The sequence below is a fragment of the Marmota monax genome, unplaced genomic scaffold (genome assembly GCF_021218885.2).
Source record: "Marmota monax isolate L192 unplaced genomic scaffold, Marmota_monax_Labrador192_F-V1.1 WCK01_AAM20220418_F8-fsc00057, whole genome shotgun sequence".
NCBI classification, from domain to species: domain Eukaryota; kingdom Metazoa; phylum Chordata; class Mammalia; order Rodentia; family Sciuridae; genus Marmota; species Marmota monax.
The window spans coordinates 9,020,222-9,044,389 of NW_026693933.1; the positions used below are offsets into that span (position 1 = coordinate 9,020,222).

The 24,168-nt window shown below is 36.9% G+C and overlaps 2 protein-coding genes across 4 annotated transcripts in view; one reads left to right on the forward strand and one right to left on the reverse strand.

The window, feature by feature from the left end:
• The first annotated feature begins 747 nt into the window (after positions 1-747).
• Positions 748-23,055, forward strand: Malsu1 (mitochondrial assembly of ribosomal large subunit 1). Of its 3 annotated transcripts, XM_058585349.1 has the most exons (5): positions 748-1,020; positions 2,579-2,757; positions 8,478-8,559; positions 10,121-10,300; positions 23,039-23,055. In XM_058585349.1, coding segments are annotated over exons 1-5 (693 nt in total). In that variant the 5' UTR covers positions 748-770; the 3' UTR covers positions 23,041-23,055. The 3 variants fall into 3 exon arrangements, with proteins under 3 accessions (XP_058441332.1, XP_046319584.1, XP_046319585.1); XM_046463628.2 differs by lacking the exon at positions 23,039-23,055 and having other exon boundaries at positions 10,121-10,330; XM_046463629.2 differs by lacking the exon at positions 23,039-23,055 and having other exon boundaries at positions 749-1,020; positions 10,125-10,330.
• The window catches only part of Igf2bp3 (insulin like growth factor 2 mRNA binding protein 3), a 146,592-nt gene continuing 133,371 nt past the window's right edge, over positions 10,948-24,168 (reverse strand). The window contains exons 11-15 of the mRNA XM_046463626.2: positions 20,860-20,976; positions 17,560-17,634; positions 14,677-14,808; positions 13,734-13,847; positions 10,948-13,253 (exon numbers count right to left, since the gene is read on the reverse strand). Coding sequence (XP_046319582.1) covers positions 13,155-13,253; positions 13,734-13,847; positions 14,677-14,808; positions 17,560-17,634; positions 20,860-20,976 — 537 coding nt within the window. The 3' untranslated portion in view covers positions 10,948-13,154. The remainder of the gene's footprint in view (positions 13,254-13,733; positions 13,848-14,676; positions 14,809-17,559; positions 17,635-20,859; positions 20,977-24,168) is intronic.

Consider the following 24,168-nt stretch of genomic DNA (forward strand, 5'->3'; position numbering starts at 1 on the left):
CTACTTTCACTGTCCTCTCTAGGAAACTTCCTTTCAGGAAGTCACTTTTTTTTTTTCCTTCCAGACACCCTACTTCCAGTTTCATCTTGGCCATTAAGTATGTGACGCTAGTCATGTCATGTCAGTGTTCCTCATTCTCGCGGTGCTTCCACTGGCGGAAACTCTTCCATTCAAGGGTATAGATAGATGAACAGTTGACTTAAGAACTTTTCCCATACGGTACTTTACACCTCTGCCTTCTACCCCACATTATCCAGGATATTCGATTTTCCTCATGGGATTTCAGATTTTCAAAGGAATATTGAATGTTTTTTGGAAATGGGAGAGGGTAAAAATTACGTTGTTTTGAGTGGCGGGGGGGGGGGGCAGTGTCTGGGATTAAACCCATAGCCTCCATATGCTAGACAAGAGCTCTGCCACTGAGCTACACCCCAGCATCAGAAAATTTATGTCTTAATTTGCCTTAAGTAGTACGGGACAAAGAAGAGACACAAGATGAGAGAGAAAACTCAAGGTAAGCTGTCACTAACCAACCATTACCTCCCTAGGAAACCTACTCCCAAGTTAGTCAGTCCTTCTGGGTCACTGCAGTGCTGCCCTGGCTCGGGGCTCCGCCCACGGCCCCGGCTCCGCCCACGGCCCCGGCTCCGCCCGTGTATCAGACGCAGAAATTCCAGACCTTGCCGGATTGACTGGGCCAATCGAAAGATGCAGAACCTGCTCGGGCTCCGTGGAAGCCCCGCCCCGCGGCGTGACGCGCTGCGACGGCGATGGAGTTCGGCGTTTGTGCGGCGCGGCGTCTCGGGCGGCTCCTGAGGCTCCGGGATGTCTCGCGGCGTGCACCACTACCGGCTGCGGTTGTGGGACCCCGGCTGCAGCTGCTGGCTGTGCGGCGGCTTCCCGCGGGACCAGCGCTCTGCCGGGCTAACCTGACCCCGGGCCTTGTGCGTGGCCTGCACAATGGGCCTCAGCAGGAGGAGCGGACACCCGGCGAGGGATTCCCAGAGCTGGACGTTTCAGGTACGGGGTGGAGGGAACCTCTCTCTGGGTAGCTGGGAGCCAAGTCCTGACGGAGGAGGTCGTGGGTTCCCTGCTTTATGTATTTCTGTTAACGAGTCACGTAACTACAGACCCAGAACAAGAAGGTTCGTCAAAGGTTGCTGCCGCCAGCCTTCCTGTTTCACATTGAAGAAACAGGCCAGAAGATGAGCTGTAGTCTTAAAAGCATCAACCGTGGCATGGCCTCACCGGACCCTTGGCATCAAAACGTCGCGGTACTCCCCTCCCTTCACTCTCGACCTTAGGTCCTGGGAAATGAGATGTGAGATTCTTAGGAAGAGCCAGGGGCGGGGGCCAAGGTATGCGTGAGAAGCGCCAACAAGGTGAATCCCAGTTAAATACTGTAATTATTGCAAATGTTTTTAGAAACTTGAGAAATGGTAAACAGGTTATATCCAAGAAGTAATAGCCGTGCACGGTGGCGCCAGCCTGTAATCCTAGCGACTCAGGGAGGCTGAGGCAAGAAGATCTCAAATTCAAAGCCAGCCTCAGCAACTTAGGAAGATCCTGTCTCAAACAATTTTTAAAAAGGACTAGGAATGTGGCTTGGTAGTTAAGCACCCTGGATTCAATCCCGGGTACCAAAAAAAAAAGTTTATTAAAAAAAAAAAAAGATATTGTAGACTATTAGAGGGCGAACTCTTGATGAATTTAGCTACTAGGTCCTTTGGAGTCAGCTTTAGCACTTAGGTGAGCTGTAAAATTATAGGTTCTAGTAATACTCCAAGCTAAAGAAGTGAGTGTTGAAATCTCTACATAAAAAAAGATTTTCATGGGTAAAAATTGCTAATAACCCAAATTGCTTTATGAGGAAAAACATGATGGTTCAAACTGAGAATCACTTTACTGATTGATCATAGCCCACACTAGTTCCACTAGGGCCTGTTTCTTCATCTCACTTGAAGGCTGTGACTATTTGAGATCCCTTCCGGCTGATAATTCTGGTTTTATAAACCTTTATGGCAGGGATTTGATTTAATATGCCCCAGAATATCACCTCCTTCCCAAATTGTGCTACTGATTTTTTATAGCATTTCTTTCTTTTAAATATTCTATATCTGTTCTTTTTTTTTTTTTTTACTTTATTATTTTTTTATGTGGTGAGGATGGAACTCAGTGTTTCATCTGCGCTAAGTAAGTGCTCTACTACTCAGCCACAACCCCAGCCCCTTTAATGGCATTTCTGTGTTTGAGATGTATTGCTCATTTTAGTAATAGTGACTAGAAAATCATTTGTCATTGACTTATGGTTCTACTTTGCATGTGGTATTAGCAAAGGAAATACAGTGGCTGTGTGTAATCTGAGCAAATCATGAAAGCTGAGCAATGCTATATGAAACTACTGCCCAGGTTCAGCTTCCAGAAGGCCTAGGCCCTGCCATCTTTTAGAACATTTTGAATCTTAACATCCTCTTAGAGGAGCAGTTTTAGTCTCCTTTGGGAGGCATCTGCATCTCTAGGTGCATACAGGTCTCTCTCCTACTTGGACATGTCACAAACAAATACTTGTGCCTTTCAGATCATACTGGTCCCAAGTTTGACATCGATATGCTGGTTTCACTTCTGAGGCAAGAAAATGCAAGAGACATTTGTGTGATCAAGGTTCCTCCAGAAATGAGATATACAGATTACTTTGTGATTGGTAGTGGAACTTCCACCCGACACTTACACGCCATGGCCTACTATATTGTGAAAATGGTAGGATGCTTTATTTTCTTTTTTGGATCATTAACTAAGTGGAATAGTGTCAGTGTCAAGGCTGAGCACCAACATTTACAGAATGAATCATTAAGTAATACATCATTAATAAATTATTAAGAAGCCCAACTTCAGAATTTGTAAAAAGTGTATTTATGTTCTTTGGTAGTGAAAGGTTTAGGAACAGTGTCCAGCCTTGTTGAGTCAGGCTATTTCCAATTTTTGACTCTTGTGACCACAGAGAAAAAAATTTAAAAAAAAAAAACCCGAAGGCAGGCTAGAAGACAGTATAAGCCAGAAGCATTTCTAAAACAGCACTATTATACAGTAGCCACTAGCCACATGTGGTATTTATAATTGTAAATTAAACTTACAAATTCAGTTCCTAACTTGTACTAACCACACTTCATGTGCTCAGTGGCTACATGTGGCTGATTGCGACCTTATTGGATATTCATGAAACATTTCCATATTTGCAAAAAGTTGTCTGTGTTGGCCTACATTTTTAAATCAAATATTTGAGCACTGTGCTCAGCCTGGGGAAAGTAGTGAGATAGATGTATTCCTTGCCCAGTGAATTCACAGGTACTAAATACTAAGCCTAATTACTAATTAAGCTTAGTATGAATCAGAATGGGGGGTGGGGCTGTACTTGGAAGTTTCTAGCTGATTCTGGTACAATTCTAGAGGGGAATGGACTTCTCTTCCCTGTTGAAAACTGGCTAAAGAGAAGGCAGTTAAGACCAAAAGTATAGCTGAAATTGAATTGTGAAACAAGGGGTCTGAAAATGCCCTGATGTAACATGTTAGAGCAAATTCCAAAAACATAGATCTGGGAAGAAAACCAGGAGAGCAAGAAGAAGAATTATCAGACAGTGTCTCTATTATATGCAGTATTGGGATGGAGTAAGATAAAGATTTAGCAGTCACCATTAGATTCAGGACTATTAAAAAAAAAAAAAAAAGACTGGGAGGTTTTTCAAAGAGGTTTCTGGAAGAGTAGAAATAAGGGACTAGAAGTTATTTTTTTGAAAATTCTAGATGAGAAAGGAGAGAAATGCTATGTCAAGAACATTTTGTTGTTTGTGTTAGAATATATATAATGAAGCACCCACCGTTTTAATCATTTTTAGGTGTATATTTGTTGAGTAAGTACATTAACATTGATGTACAATCATTACTTATCTTTCATCTTCAGAACTTTCTTCATCTTGCAAAACTAAAACTGTAGCTATTCAACAATAACTCTCCATTCCCTCTTCCCCAACTACCATTCTACTTTGTTGCTCATGAATTTGACTACTCTTAGTATCTTACATGAATAGAATCATATAGTATTTATCCTTTTGAGACTAGCTTATTTCACTTAACATTGTGTCTTCAGGATTCATCTATGCTATAGCATATGCCAGAGTTTCTTTTTTAAGGCTGAATAATATTCTACTGTATGTGTATATTGCATTGTTATTCATTTACCACTGATAGGTTGCTTCCAACTTTTGGCTACTGTGAGTAGTACTACAATAACATGGTATCAAAATACTTGTTCATATCCCTGCTTCTAGTTCTTTTAGATGTAGTGGAATTGCTGGTTCACATGGCAATTCTGTTTTTCAATTTGGCAGGGAGGGGTACTGGGGATTGAACTCAGGGGATCTTGACCACTGAGCCACATCCCCAGCCCTATTTTGTATTTTATTTAGAGATAGGGTCTCACTGAGTTGCTTAGCACCTCACTGTTGGTGAGGCTGGCTATGAATTTGCTATCTTCCTGTGTCAGTTTTCTTGAGCCGCTGGGATTACAGGTGTGTGCCACTGTACCCGGCTTATTTTTAATTTTATCTTCCCACTAGTCATGTTAAAGTTTCTAACTTCTCCAGATAGTAGCCAAAACAGTTTTTGTTATTTTTAATAATAGTCATTATTATGGGTGTAAAAATAATACTTCATTGTGGTTTTATTTGCATTCCTGCTTAGTGATGTTGAACATATTTTCATTTTATTGAGCTTATGGAGAAATGTCTATTTAAATAGATAATTGTCTTTTTTTTTTTTTTTGTGGTATTGGGGATTGAACCCAGGGCCTTGTGCATGTGAAGCAAGCACTCTATCAACTGAGCTATGTCCCCAGCTCGACACTTGTCTATTTTTAAGTCAGATTTGATTTTTTGTTGTTGTGTTGTAGGAGTTGTTTTCTGGTTATTAATCCTTTAACAGATACGTAATTTGCAAATATCTGCTTCCATTCTGTGGGTAGCCTTTTTGCTTTGTTTGCCAAATCATATTATACAACTTTTCAAAAATTTTCTTCTACAAGTTTTATAATTTTAGGTCTTATGGTTAGGTATTTAATACATCTGGGAAGGTACCAGGGATTGAAAGCAGGGACGCTCTACCACTGAGCAAAATTCCAGCTCTTTTTAAAAATTAAAAAAAAAAAAAATTGAGACAATGTCTTGCTAACTTGGTGAAGCTGACCTCAAATTTGCAGTCAGCTTCCCAAATTGCTGGGGTTACAGGTGTGTGCCACCACACCCAGCTAAGCATGCACACTTCCTTTTTGCAGCAGTAGGAATTGAGCCTAGGGACATTGAACTATATTCCCAGTCCTTTTTATTTTCAGACAGGATCTTGCTAAGTCGCCCATATTGGCCTTGAACTTATGATGCTCCTCCTTCAGCCTTCTGATGTGCCACTGTGCCCAGCTTTAATCCATTTTAAGTTAGTTTTTATTGATGGTATAAGGTTTTCCATGTGTATATACATCTTCCCCAGCACCATTTGCTGAAAAAACTAGCCTTTCCCCATTTAAGATCTCAGCACCCTTGCAGAAAATCATTCAACAACTTATGTGAGGGCTTTTTTTTTTTTCCTTTTCTTTCTTCCTGGATTTTATTCTGTTCCTTTGGTGTATAGGTCTGACTTTATGCCAGTACTACAAGTTTTGATTACTTTAACATTGTACTAAGGTTTTAGCTTTGTTTTGTTTTTGCAGGAGCAGGGACGGGAGGTGGGTCCTGGATATTGAAATCAGGGCCTGTTGGGCATGTCCTGAGCCACACACCCAGTCTCTATACTGTTCTAAAACCAGGAAATTTGAGACCACCAACTTTGTTCTTTTTTAGGATTGTTTTTGTTAGGGTTAGGTTAATTTTTCAAAAAACATCACTGGATTTTGATAGGGATTGAATTGAATCTGTAGATTACTTTGGATAGTATTGACTTCCCTACAATATTAAATCTTCCTTTTCATGAACACAGAATATTTCCCATTTATTGGTGTCATCTCTTTCATCAATGTTTTTTGTCTTTTGGTACTAGGGATCGAACCCAGGGGTGAACCACATACCTAGCCCTTTTTATTTTGAGACAGGGTCTTTCTAAGTTGCTCGGGGCCTTGCTAAATTGTTAAGGCTGGCTTTGAACTCATGATCCTCCTGCCTCAGCCTCCCAAGTCACTGGGATTACAGGCATGTGCCACCGTGTCCAGTTCATCAGTGTTTTGAAGTTTTATTGTAAAAGTCTTTTTTGCCTCCTTTGCTAAGTTTATTCTTGGTATTTTCTTCTTTTTGACACTATTGTAAATGAAATTTTTTCTTAATTTCATTAACTTTCATTATTATTTGAATATAGAAATGCAACTGATTTTGGTGTCGGCCTTGTATCCTATAATTTTGAATTTATTAGTCTTAACCATGTTTTTGGTGGCATCTTTAGAATTCTACATTATGAGATCACATTGTCTGCAAAAAGATAATTTTATTTCTTCCTTTCCAATTTGGATGCCTTTTCTTTTTCTTGCATAACTACTTTGGCGAGAACTTCCAGTATTCTTCTGAATAGAAGTGGGCATTCTTGTCTTGTTCTTAGAGGAAAGGCTTTCAGTCTTTGACCATCTAGTATGTTAGCTGAGTGCTATATGCTGGTTATTACATATCTTCCTTTTATTACCAGTTTGTTGACTGATTATATCTAAAAGGGCATTGAATTTTGTTAAATGATTCAGTTCAGATGATCATGTGGATTTTTTCCCTCATTCTATTAGTGTGGTATATTACATTGATTGGTTTTCATATGTTGAACCATCTTTGTATTTCAGAATGAATCTCACTAGATCATGGTATATAATCCTTTTAACATACTGCTAAATTTGGTTTGCTGATATTTTGTTGAGGACTTTTGTATTGGTGATTTTCCTATCAGGGTGAGGTTTGCCTCAGAACAAGTTAGGAAGTGTTCACTCTTTAGTTTTTTTGAGAGTTTGAGAATGATTTAATTCACCAGTGAACCTGTCTGGTTCAGGGCTGGTTTTTTTTTGTTTTGTTTTGTTTTGGTTTTTTTTTTATTTTATTTTTTTTATGGTTGGGAGATTCTGATTACTAGTTACAAGTTACAGGTCTATCCAAACTTTGTTTCTTCATAAGGTAGTTTGTGTATTTCTAGGGATTTGCCTGTTACACCTAGGTTGTCCAATTTGTTGTATACAGTTGTCTATAGTATTCTTACAATCCTTTTCTCTTAAATTGGTAGTAATGTCTTCTTTCACTTCTGATTTTGAATCTCCTCCCCCCTTAAAGATTTGTCATTTTGGTTGATACTTTTGAAAAGTCAAATTTGGGCTCACTAATTTTTCTATTTTTTTTCCTAATTATTTTTTCCTTCTTCTGCCAGCTTTGTTTTTCATTTACTGCTTTATGGTATAAATTTAGGTTGTTGATTTGTAATCTTTTTTTAGTGTAAGTATTTATATCTATGAAATTTCCCTTTTGCTGCATCCCAGAAATTTTGGTATGTTAACTTTCATTCCTCTCATTATTTTCTATTTTCGCATGTGATTTCTTCTTTGATCTGTTGGTTAAGAACATGCTGTTTGATTTCCACATTTGTGGATCTTCTAATTTTTTTTCCTGTTGATTTCTTTTACTCCATTGTGACCAGAAAAATACTTTGTATTTCATTCTTTTTAAATTTAAGACTTCCTTTGTGGTCAAATACCTGATCTGTCCTGGAGAATTTCCTATGTGCGTTTGGGGAAAATGTGTATTTTGCAATTGTTGGGTCTGGTTGGTCTATAGTGTTGTTCAAGTCCTGTTTCCTTACTGATCTTCTGATTACTCTGTCCATTATGGGACAAGAGGTATTAAAGTCTGTTTTTGTGCTGCTGTCATTTCAGTTGTCAGTATGGTTAGGAGCTCTGATGTTATAATTGTTACATCTTCTGGGTGAGTTAAACCCTTTGACCTTATATAATGTCGTTTGTCTTTGGTAATAGGTTTTGATTTACACTAATATCAGACAAAATAGCTGTATTGCGAATAGACACATGGGATGATGAAATTCCCTAAACATGTCCTGAAGCCAGATGAAATTAAATCAATAGCACTGAGATCTTGCCTTAAAATAGGAAAGTGACATCTGTCTTCCCCGAGAGTGAGGAGAAGCATATTGGGTATAAGGGAAGATACAGATGAGGACCAAATGTTGAGTGGGCACCTTGGTGAATGAATAGGGTGGTCCTCTCAGGACTTACACAGGAGGATTTGGCAAAGAGGTATAGAGAAGATAGGAGGGAGATATTTTCCCTAAACTATTAATATTGGGGCAAAGTACCAAAACTAGTAAGCTAGTTTTCAAATTCAGACCAGACAAATGCTACTGGATCCTCAGTAAGAGCAAAGACCTCTTCCCTCCTTTTAATATATGGACTGACTTTTTTTCAGTACAAACACCTGAAACGTAAAAGTGAGCCTTATGTTAAGATCGAAGGGAAGGATACTGATGACTGGCTTTGTGTGGATTTTGGTAAGTTATTTGGGCATATTTCACAGATAAGTATTGATATTGTTTAATATTGAGTTGATTTTAGCTACAAAAGGATTGAGATAAAATTGCTGAGTGCATCTCCAAGTAAGATTTTTGAAATTTGTTTCAAGTAATAAAAGTTCTGTTATAACTCACATGGTCTTTTTCACATGTGAAGTCTTATATCTAACAAAAGTACGCTAGATGAGACCCTCTTGGAGGGAGACATACTGTATGGTGTATATGTAACTAGCCACTCAGGTCTGGAAGGATAACTATAGACACAGAAGTAGAGGAGATTCTTTAATGGTAGCAGAGGAAGGCTTGATGATAAAGTATATGTCACCTTGGCCATAAATAACTCAAATGAGAGCACAAGGCTGGAATTTTAAAAAGATACCAGGTTGTAGTAGTGAGTATAGCTTCAAAACAGCTTCCAACAAGACGTTATAGAGAGAAAATGTCAAGAACTGAGGGGTCTGAAATTTTATCCTACTTGCAAGCTAGTAAGTTGTCCTTCCATTGTCATAGGTACTGATAGAAAATATAAAACTCTTCTGGAGTTAGGGCAGTTGGCAGCAGTAGCGGTAACCAGCATCATCAATTTTGTACTTGGTCTTTGAGCCCCAGTCTCATAGGACAACAGAGGGGCCAGATGACACACGTACAGAGTTTTAAGAGGAGCTCTGAGATTATTAAGATGATGTTTATAACAAGGAGGAAGTGGGCTTGCTTGGCTATAACCTCATGGGTGTTCATGATGCCTGATGTGTAGGAATTGTCGATATAATCAAAGCAAAAACAAGCTGTCCCTGAGGTCGCAGCAGAATTTCCTGGAATTTTAGCATTGGTCCTGTGTTGACTTTGATTTTTGTTAATTTTGCTTAAATGCAAGTTTTATTCTATGTAATGAATGGCCAAAAGTATATCACCATTCGTGGACCCTATAACTTTTGAGGTGATAGAAGGCAGTAGTAAATACCACAGGATATTCTTTTAGTATAGCACTTCTACAGCCTTCACAGAAAGTAAAGTATTATGTTTTTCACCATTAATATTTTAGATTGGGTAATTTTGTTGAGTCTGGGTGATTATCTTGTATATCAGAGGCTATTTAGCAGTATCAGAACGACTGCTGTCCTCTGTTGTGGAGGGAAATACTGTCGTTCCAATAAGACAATGCACTATATAAACAGCCTTGGAAAGACAGACTAGAGCCAAAGGCAGTGAGTACTTTCAGAAATATCTAAGGAGAATTGTTTCCTATGAGAAACCTAACAGATCATTTCCATCAGAAGTTTACATATTGACATCATGTACCTCCTTATATGATGGATGCAGTAAGGAACACACAGCATCATTTCTATGGTATGTTTTACTGGATTGAGGTCTACAATTTGCCTTTCTAAAAAGCTCTTGGGTGATGCTAATCTGGGAAACCACACTTTGATAACCACTGCTCTAGTTCCTAGATCCTAAACTTACATTAGATTAGAGTTGAGAGACAAGAGTAAAAGTAAATGAATTGTTTTCTTCATTAATTCTTATCTGTCTCTGATAGGCAGCATGGTGATTCATTTGATGCTTCCAGAAACCAGAGAAACCTATGAATTAGAGAAATTATGGACCCTACGTTCTTATGATGACCAGTTAGCTCAGATAGCACCTGAGACATTACCTGAAGACTTCATTATTGGAATAGAAGATGACACTTCATCCCTAACTCCAGTGGAGTTCAAATGTGAATAAACTTAGATTGCTTTGAGTCAGATGAATTGGATTGAGTCACTTCTTGGAAAACAGTTCCTAAATTGCATCTCCTTGCTAGAACAAATCTTATCTACCCTCATGGTTGTTCATGATGACAGATGTGAATTGTTGATACAGTCAAACCCAAAACAAGTTGTCTATCCTGATCAGCTACCAAACCAAAATTTCCTGAGTTTTAGCATTGGTCCCTGTGTTGAGACTCTGCTCAGATTTTTATTAATTTTCCTTAAATGGAAATCTTGTGGAGTGGCCAAAGTGTTTTTGTTAACACAAAAGTACATCAACATTCACTGACCTTGTAACATTGAGGGGATAAATAGTAGTAGTAAATACCACAGAATATTCTTTTAGTATAGGACTTCTACAGCTTTCACAGAATGTAAAGTATTAAGAAAAACTCTTGGAACCTGTAGTCATTAATTTGTATGTAGTAGTCTAATCAGTGTTCACATTAATGTGCCATGGATGAGAGTAAAATCTACAAGTATTGGTGCCTATTTTGAAACTAACATTCTGTTACTAAAAATCCAAGTTTGTAGACTAAATAAAAAACGTTCACATTCACCTGGAAACATTACACAACAGGCTATATCTAATGATGAAAAACTTTATTCTGCATCAAGGTATCTGGAAAATGAAGCTGCATTTGGGGCACATTATAGATGAGGAATGATCCATACACGGGGAATACAAAACTCAATTATAGAATTATTTCTTAGCTAGTACCAGATACTCCAAATTACAAATGCTTAAGTGAAAGTAAAACATGATTTGCCACACTAAAAGGCTAGAAGTGAAATATGGCAGAATTTAAACCAGCAGATATAAATGCAGCACCTATCTGAATTAAAAAAGAAAAATACTAGAAAAATCAAATATCAAGGAAGAACTCTGGCCTTAAACACATCTCACCTGAAATCCAACCAAAAGCCAGTCTGATTTTTAGCAGTTTAAATTCATTGTATTAAAAAAAAAAAAAAAATGAATGCTAGGTGAATTCAGTGACAAAAAGGGCACTTTTTTGCTAAAAACTACAAAATTAACTGGTTTTCTGAAATATTTAGGGAAACATTTTAAATCATTTTCAGGTCTAATATGATATTGCTAATCTTCAGAAAAATTTACCTAAGCGTGTAGAAATTCATCTTGAATTATGAACGAGGCAAATGATTCTTAAAGGGTTATGTAATGCCTTTCAGATTATAATAACATGATGACTGTGATCATCTCATGAACAAAAGCAACAAAAATTTAGAGAGCAGCGTGGCCTAGAGACCACCCATACCCACACAATTGTACATTACTGGGCTTTGCCATTGAGTTAAGGAATGGGCAAACAATTTCATTGTCAAAGGCCAGATGTTTTCACAGTCATTCAAATTATATTCCCAAAACTATTTTCTTGCATTCTCTACCTTTTGACTTATTTTCAAATAACTGGTTGCAGATTATACAGAAAATCTGCTATATTCTATTTAATACTTTAGTTTTTTTTTTTTTTTTAATCCATTGCTTAAAAATCTTCAAAACAGCTTAGTGAGGATCATGACAGCGCCAGGCATAAGGAGATGTAGCCCATTTGTTGCTTTTAGCACTGTCACACCATCTGTCTCATTGGTCTTCGCAAAGCAGTTCTTTAGGAGTCTGCTTAAAGCGTAGACCAATTGGTCTGAAGTGTATTGGCAAACTAAACATCCTATAAGACAAGCTGGAGCTTGTTTTTTTTGTTTTTGTTTTTTTTTTTAAAAAAAAGCCTTTTCAAAGTTTTTGCATTTTTTTGTTGACGCACTTTCTTTAGGTTGTGATAGTCAAAAGCACAAAGCATTTATGCATTCAGTCATGTAGCTAAACAAAAACCTGAAGTCTCCTGAAGCCATTTAAACTAGCCGTTCCAAAACCTCCTGCCACCACATTGCTCTGTTAGTACCATCAAAAACCTTCCCAACTATAAACAAAGGAATAAATGGTATTGCTGCTCTCCAAATATAGGCACTGCTCCATATCTTTGAATATTTACTGGATTTTCCAACTAATAACTGTCAAAAGCCTCAAAAAAAAAAAAAAACCTAAAATTAATTTTCCAGCTTTACTGTCACCAGCCAGAAGTAAAATTCCATTCAGTTATTTTCCTGTTCACTAATAGCTGTTGAATTTTAATTTTTTTTAAAAAATGGTTGGACTTTTATCTTTATAAAGTATATAAAATTTTCAAAAAAGGAACAATTTTGTTTTTTACTGTATTACTGAATACCTGAGGTAGTTGAGTAAAAATGCACATTTAATACCCCTGCCAACACCATTCAGCACTTCCCTTAGGTTATTCATGTTAGTGTTAGATAAAAATAAAAAGGTTTTCTATGCTAATGGCTTAACATTTAAGTTCCTGTGATAACCCTATTCTGATCCAATTTTAACAACTGGATTTAGGAGCAATCTATTTTAATTAATTTGATGAATTTAGCAAATGCACCTTTCAAGCGAATTTCTGGCATTATGGGGGAATATTTAAGAAAAATTAGAAAATTTGTTATGCCGTGAAACTCCAACAAAGGGAAGTGCAGAGCTCTTCTCTTTCCCTCCCTCCCCCATTTACTTTTTTTTAAATTTTTTAAATTTTTTTTAAAGCTGGGTGTCATACATTTCAGAGAGCATAAAGTATACATTCTCACAGAGACAGGAGTTCAAAAGTTGCCTGGTCCTCAGAAACAACTGGCTAGGTAAAAACTTGTGCATGTGATTCTGGATGGGGTCAGCGCCCGTCTGTTGGTTAAGCAATCTGTCTTTGGTTTGGCATCTGCCTCTGTGGTGGGCTGTTTCCTGAGCCTTTACTTCCGCCTTGACTGAGGTGGTCCACACTGCAGAGCTTTTTGCTGTTGGTGCTGCTTTACCTGAGTCAGAATTTCCTGAATTTTTCTCTGGGCAACCTGCAAAAAAGACAGCTTAAAAAATCTACCTGATAGAAAGTTACTTTACTACATCAGCAACTTCAAATAAAATGCATTTTTTTTTTTTTTTGGTTCTTTTTAATTTGACTTCTCTATACAAACATGGAGCATACCTTTTTCTAATTAGGATTAGAACACATTTGCTTATTAGAAATATATCCTAATCAGTTTGCTAGTCATCTCTGAAATCATCTGCCAAAAGGAAGACTAAAAGTGTTAAGCATCAACTAGGTGCACCTATAGTCCAAGCAACAAGAGAGGTTGAGGCAGAAGGATCATTTGAGCCCAAGAGTTTGAGGACAACCTGGGCAACACAGCAAGACCCCCCCCTCAAAAAAAAAAAAAAGATAACATAAATGCGTTAAACATCAAACAATCATTTTTGTGTGGTATACTCATGGAGGATTGCTTCCAGTTGAGAGAATCAAAAGTGATTACATCATTTTAGAGTCCACTTGCCTGGCAAGCATAAAAGTGACCAGTTATTTTGACAACCACTTGGTCATTCTCATCAGGTGTCTGGTCACGGGGGACAACAACTTCAGCACTTGACAAATTCTGGAGTTCATTCACCTGAAATAGACAAATATACACGATTTTAAGTGGCATTTAAAAAAAAATATCATTCCCAAGCACTTACTATGTGCCAGACACTGAGCTATAGCTTTTACAAATTTCATTTAATCCTAATAATTCAAGAGCTTAATTGTTCTGCCCTCATTTGATTTGGTGCTGTGTATAGAATCTGGGGGCATTTTAGTAACTGAGCTACATCCCAGTCCTTATTATTGTTTAATTTTGACACAGGGTCTTGCTAAGTTGCTGAGGTTGGCCTAGAACTTGGAATCCTTTGGCCTTAATTAATCTCCCAAGTCACTGGATTATAAGTGTGTACCTGGTCTTCGTTTTAAAACATTGGAACTAAGGCTCATTTGAAAAAAAAACTGATTTAAGCCCATTTACACAAGTGAATGGCAAAGTTAGATTGAAATCCTGAAAATCTGATTCCAAAGTGTGTGTTCTCCATTACTTCCAATTTGTAAATAGCTTTGGATATTTCTTAGATGTTAGAAAAAGAACCGACATTATTTGCTTTTTTCAGTTATAAAAGTACAACTTATAAATGAAATTTTTTCAGTTCGTGTTCAGTGTTAACATTCTCAACATTAATGCTGAATGCCTCTTACTAATAGGGACAGTCCTCTCACAGTATTCTGAAAGATATATTACTTTCACTAGTATCCAACATCCACATTCAAGTACAATAGGCATTCTTATCCAAACCTTGGTCAAGATGGTCCTGCTTTTTATAAATTAGCCAAAATTCAGGGATTGGAACTCCCAAGTACCTTTCAATGCTTTCCCTTTTATACCACTGCACAGGTTTTGCTGAAGTACTTGCCGTTTTGCCTCCTTTTCCAATAACTCTGCCAGCAGCAAAGGATGGCACTCTGATATGAGCTTCAAGTTTCACCTCTTCTTTAGGACTAACAAAGTTTTCTTCTTTAATTTTTCCATAAATTCTTCCCTGAGCCTACAGGTGAGAATATAGCTGATCAGCGTCATTCATGTTTGAAATACATAAAACCAATTACCCTTTAAGTTGGCCTAGATCCAACTGGAATAACCCTTTGTAATGATACACCTGTATTTGGAAGACTGTTGAGTAGTTTAAGAGACAAATTACGAAAAGAGTGACAATACATGCACCTTGGGTGAGATGATTCAATGATAAAAGAAGGATAAGCTATATTTCTGATGAAAATAGGCAAGTCTAATGAATAATTTGTGTCAGATTTTATTTGCTCTCCCATCCTGAAAGGTAAAACTTTTTATCTGACGATGAGAAATTAATTGCCTTTTTCTTAAGCAAGAAAAGACTGGGAAAAACTACACAGCCAGCTACACCAGGTTCATGAAGAGCCAAGCTCATGTTTAAATGAGCCAGTAAGAAACCTGCTGAGAGGAATTTCTATTTAACCATGTTTATCAATGTTATCCAGGTGATTTCTGCTTTAAATAGGCTACAAAATCAATTTAATGCACACTCCTGATATTCACAACCAACATATCTCCTACTGCATGCAACTAGTTATTACATATAAGAAACTACTTTTGTTATGTACAAACATTAATTTGCTCTGGTATACACCAAAGGAAAAAGTCCCAAGAGTTGGTCGACTCTGACAAGAAGTCAGGCAAACCTTAAAAACAAAAAGTGGTTAGCTTCTGCACCAAAGGTGCAGGCCAAAATGTACATATTACCTAATACAATCAAAGGACCCTAGCAATGTACACTATCCTCCAAAATAGAAGCTCTTGAATGAGAAAAGACATGGATTAGGTTAACTATTCCTTAGACTTCTAAAACAACATTCATTTGGAATTATCACTGATCACATAAATGAGATTTAACCATTATAGCTTACAGTGTTATATTTAACTTAACTGTAAACCCTGGGAATTGCAAGATACAGGGAAATAACTTTGAATTTCCCATGATACAAACATAGCAGTTCCAAGATAGTAATTTCAGTTTTAAAAGAGCAAAAGCTTAGATCTAAGGAGAAACATGCAATAACTGATATTTGTATTTACCTTTTAAGATTTAAAATTAAGAACCCTAAAGGTTCAGCATAGAAAGGAATTTTCATAATTCCAGAGTTATGAGCTGCCTAGACCACAAGGCTGCTGTGCAGGAGTCCATTTCTTCACCTAAATGTGAACCAACTGTACTCACATCTCAAAGCGCCCCCTTTGTTTCCTATTCTTTCTGTAAATGAAGTGAAAACAGCTTTGGATTTTTAGTTTAAAAAAAAAAAAGGCCTGAAACAGAGGTCAAAGGAATGATGGGGGAAAGGGGCAGGATGCTAGGGGTGGGTAGAATGCCTAGGACACAAAAGGTCCTGAGTTCAATCCTGAGTGACCCACACCTGTAAAAGGGTGGGGGGAGAGATAGTGAAAGTGGGTGATTGAGGGCTGGGGTGGGGTAGAGTGCTCACCTAGTATGGGCGAGGCCCTGGGTTCAATCTTCAGCACCACATAAAAATAAATTAATTAAAGATATTGTGTCCAACTACAAAAATAAATAAATAAATATATATATATATATAAAAGACAGTGGGTGATTGGCACATTCCCGATATGCATGTGACATAGGCAATGTTACTGGCCAGTTTAGAGCTAAGGAAAAGAAGGCTTAAGGTTAGATGGCTGTCCAATTATACAGCTGCTAAGTGGTCAGTTGGACCAAGATATATGGGTTTTGGATAAATAACAGAATTTAGTTGCTTTTATCTAAGACAAAGTGTTCCATACTAAATTTTTTAATTTTTAATTTGTTCTACTTAGTTCCATACTAAAATTTAAAATTAGAAATACATTCATATTTGTGAATTTGGCATGGTCTCAGTCCGTTCACCTTGAGTTGGCTGTATATTGTAGCACACTGATATTGTGCTGCTCAAGTTTTAAGCACTATTCTAAGCACTTTGTATATTATTTAAACTTTATAACTACGTTAGGTTGTAAATGTTTTTATCTTCGTTTTATAAGTGAGAAACTGGCCAAAGAGACATAACTTGCTCCAGGTTTCAGATGGTAAATGCCAGAGCTGGGATTTAGACCAGCAAACTGGCTGCCATGTCTGCTTTATATCACTCTGCTACATTACCTTTGCGTATACAAGGAAAGGCCTTCTGGCCCCAAACTCCAATAAACATGTGCAGTGGTTCACAAAGGTCAAATGCTATGAGAGCTCCTGCTCTTCAGGCCTCTAAAATCCCATAGATTAGAGTGATTTGTGGAGAGTCTACGGGCAAGGGCTAATAGAGTTGATTCCAGAGTAAGATGAAAGGGGGACCTTTTGCTTGTTTGTTTGTTTTTGGTGGTGCTGGGGATTGAACCCAGGGGCTAAAGTGGGGCACTTTAATTCAAGATTAGAACCTCTTGGAGACAGAAAACTCTGGGTACACATTTCCAAGGCACATATATTAATAGGAAAGTTTCTAAGTTTCCTCTTAAGGTCTCTCCTTCGCGTTATCATAGAAGGGTGTTGAACAAATCACCTTTGGGAAACAAATGGAACAACCATTTCAGAACTCAAAATTAAAGGCTTTTGGTTTATTTTTAAAATACAATTGAGTTGTGGTTCCATTCTGATCTTAGACATGAAATTTCTTTTTATTTTTTTTAACTGAGTAGATGTTTTTTATTTAAAATCAGGAATTCTGAGAGAAGGCGGCATTATGGTTCTTCCTACCATCTGTAGTCTGGGGGCATATACCTTGAACTGAGCCTCTGGTGGTCCAGTGATAATCACCATCCTCACTTTAGCATCTGGTGCTTCAGCTGGAGCGATCTGTAATAGACCCATCACCAACGGGTTATGATACTTTCAGGTGTCATTGATAGAACACTTAGGCCAACCAGCTTGACATTTGCATGACTGACCGAAATGCAGAATTTAAAGCCTTCTGGAAGGAAATTATGGAGAGGCAGTGATTAATGTGGGTTCATCAGTTAGAGCTCCTGCTATATACTATAAACATACACTATGCCTATCTGATGTAAACCTAAACATTCAGACTCTCAGCCAACCTGCCCCACACCCTGATGAAGGATGACCTCTACCTTACAAATGGGGAAATGGAAGGCTGGAGAAGTTGAGCAACCTGGCCCATGAACTCAGTGGTTTGTTTCCATTGAGTACCACTGGTATTGTAAGCACAGGCAAAGTGTGGCCCTTGATCTGCTTGCATCAGAACCTCTTGGGTTTCCAAGAGACCTTCCACCTTATATTTTGAGGCTACTCTATCCTCTTTTATAACTTTCAGAGTTGCTGAGCCCCTTTTACCTAATTTAAATAAAAGGAAGTCTTGCTTTCTTAAGCTATTTGTACACATTTTTTACTAAGTCCACAAATCAAAGATTATTAGTAAATTATCCCCATGTATGTTCACTAAAATAAGATATGAAATAAATAAACACTGATTAAGTGGGAGAAAGATGAACTTGGGCTTTTCTATTTTCACAGAATATATGAAATCACACAAAAAGCCCCGACTGGGGAAAGTATGCAGAAACTTATATAGAGAGAGGAACCAACATTCCCAACAAGACCTAGGACAAAAGGATTTGGGGACCAGTTGCTAGGAGTTACTTTAAAAGAACTGGTTAGGCATGATGGCACTTGCCTATAATCCCAGAAACTGAGGCAGGATGATCATGAGTTCAAAGTCAGCCATAGCAACTTAGCAAGGGAGACCCTAAGCAACTTAGTGATACCCTGTCTCAAAAAAAGAAAGAAAATTTAAAAAAGCTTTCAGTGATTAAATGCCACTGAGTTCCTCTTATCAAAACATAAAGAAAAAAATTGTTGACATTTACTATACAAAACACAATAAATAACTATGTAATACAAAAAACAGTATTTCATATAGGAACAGGAAGCAAAAATACCAAATTGCACCACAGTGATGATCACTGTCAATTATGTGATACATTCTAGACCTTTCCCCACACATAATTTACATCAAAAACATCTATTTTTAATGAAGCCTTGCGTTCTCTCTCCATAATAAAGCTAACATTTCTCGTCACCTACTTTATGCAGGGCACTGACTGGTATTTGCAAACAACTACTTGCTTTTAATCAAAACTCTTTAAGGAAACCACTATTTTAAAAAAGGTATTCAATTTTCCAGCTTTGTTGTTTTGTTTCAGATACCTTTGTTTATTGATACTGGTGATAGAAGGCTGGGACTAACTGCACTCTTACATTTGTTAAGAGTATAAATTGCTATACTCTTTCAAAGCCTGAAAAAAGCACATGCCCTCTGACCCATTAATTCTACTTTCCATAAGCTTAAACAAATAAGGCTGTATATCTTATTTATCACTGTACTGTTTATGCAAGATAAATGAGGAATGATCTGAATGTCAAGTAAATGAACACAAATGATAATTTGGTAATAACTAAATATTCTATCCCTAATACAGTAAAGTACATGGAAATTTGTCCATATGTAAAACAATACCAAGTATTGGGAATGGTGATGAATCTTTCAGATTATGCATTTCAGGCTTTTAAGAAACAAAAACATTTTTTCAGCCTCATTAGAAACATTCGTGAAAGCCAGAAAGTAGAACTGAGCCTCTAATACCCAATTCTTATTCATGAAATGTTCACTTCAGTTTTTCCAAAACAGATCTACTAGGGTTTTGTTTTTTTTTTTAAAATGTGAATATGTCTCAGAATTTATTTTTAACTTAATCAGGAAACTAGGAGGATAGGAAAGTTGTTTCACCACTTGATCTTTTACCATGTCTTTTCCTTTGCTCACTTATTTATTGCTATACAAGAATATATAAGGGCTATTTGTTTTGATTTTTAATTATTTAATGTCTTTTGGTGTCCTGGTGTAGGTGACAAATGCATACTCACGTATCCACCACAATTAAGATACAGAACACTTTTCATCACCCCCTAAATCTCTTCCAACAGCTTCATTATGCTCAACCCTTCCCCCTTCCTTCACTTCCGGCAGCCACTGATTTGTTTTCTTTCTGTCCCTATAGTTCTGCCTTTTGTGGAATTATCATATAAATGAAATCATACAATGTGTGGCTTTTTGAGACTGACTTCCGTCTCTCAGCACAATACATGAGAATCCTTGCAAATTGTTTTTATCAATAGTCTCTTTGCATTGCTTAGTAATATTTATTGTATAGATGGACACATTTTATCCATTCACCAGGTTTCTTATTTTGGGACAGTTATCAATAAAGATGATATAGATAATTTAAGTATAGTGGTGTGTGTGTGTGTGTGTGTGTGTGTGTGTGAGTGAAAACCCAAATTTTCATTTCTCTTGGATAAATACCCAGGAGTGGGATTTATGAGTTGTATGATAAGTGTACTATGTTGTATGTTAATCTTAATTTTTAAAGGTTCATAAAACTTAGTCAAAATAAAACCTCTAACTGATGTTTTCCTGAACAAAACTATAGATACATCAAGCTTTTTAATATTATGTTGTTTTAGCACGTCAAAATACAGAATCTTCAAAAAACACACTGTTATATTATGGCAGAAAACATTAACTGTCTTCTGATATTTGTTACTCTACTGTCTGTAATAATGAAATGTTTAGCTAACTATACACAGACTAGATTTCCCTAATGCCCCTTCAGCTTCATCTGGCCAAATCCTGAGGAAATGTCCCTAGTAGAAAGGCTTTGTTGTGTCCTACTTGTCCCTTCTGGCTTGGACAACAGACCAGATTGTTTGAGCACTGAATGATGTCTTCTGGGACCATGAGAGTCCAAGATCACACCTGGCAAAGATGACTAGAAGGAGCTTAGAAGTCCAAGGTTTTGAGGAGCAAAGTAACCAGCCAAGCCAGCCCTGGATTTCTTGCCTCCAGAATCAATCTGGAGGTTAAGCTACTGTTGTTTGGGGTTTTCTGTCAGGCCCTATGTAACCAAGACTACCTCTAACATTCAATTCAAATTATTAAGTGGAAAGATTTATCTTTCTAATTTGCTTAAAGAACCAGGACAGCCACAGTTGGCAAAACAGTACCTTAATTGAAGCTCCTGCAAAGCGAGAAAGCTGTTTGATGTGCTGGCCCTGCTTGCCGATAATGGCGCCGACTGAAAGAGCTGGGATAAACAGATGTACAGTCTCCGTTTCTGATTGCTGATAGAAAAGAAAGCCAGAAAGTACATGTTTATTTGCTACAAATCAGGGGGGTTTGTTTTGTTTTGTTTCGGGTTTTGGCTTTTAATCATCAGCTTTGGCATGAGCACATTCTCACATACAGTACAGGTATTAGAAAGGTTGAAGAGGAGGAGAAACTATCAAAATAAGTTGACAAGAATTTATCCCACAAGTCAAGAAGGTCTCATATTCATTCTGAAACCATTTGTATTTAAAATTCCACTTTTTTGTACATGATTTTTTTTTTTAAGTACCAGGGATTAAACTCAGAGCCACATCCCCAGCCCTATTTTGTATTTTATTTAGAGACAGTGTCTCACTGAGTTGCTTAGCACCTCACTTTTGCTGAGGCTGCCTCAGTCTCCCCTACCACTGGCATTAGAGGCATGCGCCATTGCACCTGGTTCTATACATGATTTTCTGAAAATTTAAGATGTCACTGAGTTATAGATTTAAATGATACACAGACATTATAAAGTTTAAACAAACACTAAAGAAATAATATTGCCTTAAAAACGACAATCTTCCAACCACTTTTCTTTTTTTTTAGTTTTTTTTAGTTTCTTTTTTTTAATGTTTATTTATTTATTTTTTTAGTTGTAGTTGGACACAATATACTTATTTTATTTATTTATTTTTATGTGGTGCTGAGGATCGAACCCAGGGCCTCGCACATGCTAGGTGAGCACTCTACTGCTGAGCCATAACCCCAGCCCCCAAGGTAGTTTCTTGATAAGTAAAAGAAATTCTGGACAACACAGCAGCATTCAAAGATGCCAACTCCACACCTCATCTGTGTAGGTTTCACTTCTTAAATACATAGTGAACTATCTTCTAAGAAAAACACCCAGGTCTTTTCATAAAGAACTAAATCATGAGAAAACAACCAATGTCATTCCATTCTCATTACACTAGCAGAGGACAGGATTAGAAGAGGACTAATTCACCTTAGTGGTAAAATGCTGTAATTACTTTCCCATATAATTCCTTACTCCTTCTATTTCTGTCTTCCCTTTCATTTTTATATATAAGTGAATAAGAAAACGTTCTGAAGGCTAACTCCTGTAAGGCTGTGTTTAAGTGGATTTCATCTGAATACTCATTCCTACACCTAAAGCCACCTGTGCCCTTTAACATAGCCATTCTCGAAAGCAAAACAAAACATTCAGTTACTGGATTCTTTAAAATGCCAATTAGAGGTTCAGTAATGTTACCAATGAACTTAAAAGGTGTATAGAAGCCATACTCATATTTATACAGTTTATACTTGTTTACTTATCTTAGTAAGAAAAACACTTCCAAGAATAAGTTAATTCCAAGAAAAGTATTACAAGAAATATTTTAAGATAAGCCACAATAGGATATGCCAAGTAAAGCAAAATATGCATTTATTTAAAAAACTATATATACCCAGGGGCTGGGATTGTGTGGCTCAGTGGTAGAGTACTCGTCTAGCATGAGCGGGACCCGGATTTGATCCTCAGCACCACATAAAAATAAAGGCATTGTGTTGTGTCCATCTACACCTAAAAATAAATATTAAAAAAAGAGGAAAAAATAACTATATATAATAAGCTAATATTTCTAAATATGCTTGTAATAAGAAATTTACATGTGAATGATTACGTAAAAACATTTCAGAATTATCTGTTGAATCTTCTTATTTCCATTCTAAAGCACGTATGAATTTATTTCCCAAGTACTGAAGTCAATCCATCAATACTGTAAAATATACACCAACATACACTGCCATAAAATACTTCTAATTTCTAATATTTAAACCTAAACACTTCTCAAATTTCTAATGCCTTGAACAAAAAGTATGCCAACAGTTTTGCTCAAACCAGGGACATATTTGCAATTTGATTATTTTAGAAAATTTTTGAAAATCAGAAATTTGCAACACAAGGCTCTGACATTTTTATTGGGTGTGGAAACAAATTTTGTGCCACTGAATGTTGATCTACCAAAGGACACCATCACTCTTACCACACAAAAATTATTACTGGCATTAATGGTTCCATATTCTTTCTGTAAGCAGAGTGAAGGCAGAGAGCAAGGCATCACAAACACTATGAGAGACTGATAATCAACTGCAGAACCCCCCATAAAGATGAATAAGCTGTCCAACTTATCCCTCCACAAAGACTTTTCGGAGCTTATTTATTCTATGTCACAATCTATACATGCTACTTGGTAAGAATTTGAATTATGTGGATTTAAATCTGAGAATCATTTTCCTTTTCTTTAGACTTCCATCTAACATTTATGGGTAAAAATTAGTCCTATATGGACAATTGTTGGGTCAGAATCTTGTTATTCGTTTTGTTTGTACCAAGGAACAAACCTAGGGGCGCTTAATCACTGAGTCACACCTCCAGCCTTTGTTTCTATTTTTGTGTTTTTTTTTTTTTGGAGATAGGGTCTTGCCAAATTGCTTAGGGCCTCACTAAGTTGCTCATGCTGGCTTTGAATCTGCCTCAGCCTCCTGAACTACTGGAACTATAGGCATGCACCATGACACCCAGCAGAACCTTGTTATTTTTTTACAAATTTTCAAGGAAAATCTCAACTACTGTATCATCTTAAGTTTAAAGGAAAGGTTCAGTTACATGTTTAAATGTAAAAAAAAAAAAAAAGTAAGTCTTTAAATTTCTTTCTGCTGAACAAAAAGATTAAAAATTTATTGGGGCATGGTAGAGCATATCTATAATTCCAGTGACTCTCGAGGCTGAGACCGAAGACTGCAAATATGGCCTGCCTCACCTCGTCTCCAAATAAAAAAATAAAAAGCACTGAGGATGTAGCTCAGTGGTAAAACGCCCCCAGGTTCAATCTCCAGTATCAAAAATAAATTAGTTAACACTATAGAAACAATAAAAGGGCTTTTCTTTGAATACAAGGACTGACTTTTGCCTAACAAACCCAATAAAATGGAAATGCAATATAGGAAGTGATACAGATGATACCTACACAAATTTAAAGTACAACAGTATGCAAATGAACATTAAGATAGCAAAAATGTGTTAGGAATTTAAGTCAGAAAAATGTAAGCTGACCAAATTACATAACTTCACAATCAACCAGTTATCTAAATAAAATGCCAAGTCTAAATAGTTTCACTAGTTAGTTCTTTCAAGGCAAATACTCAGGAAGAATGACAAAATCCTA

What these genes read in the sequence shown, in the direction of transcription:
- Malsu1 (XM_046463628.2), top strand. Translation starts at nt 771, where the DNA reads ATGGAGTTCGGCGTTTGTGCGGCGCGGCGTCTCGGGCGGCTCCTGAGG. An exon ending in CCCAGAGCTGGACGTTTCAG is followed by an intron (nt 1,021 to 2,578) that starts GTACGGGGTGGA and finishes TGTGCCTTTCAG; the next exon opens with ATCATACTGGTCCCAAGTTT. An exon ending in CCTACTATATTGTGAAAATG is followed by an intron (nt 2,758 to 8,477) that starts GTAGGATGCTTT and finishes ACTTTTTTTCAG; the next exon opens with TACAAACACCTGAAACGTAA.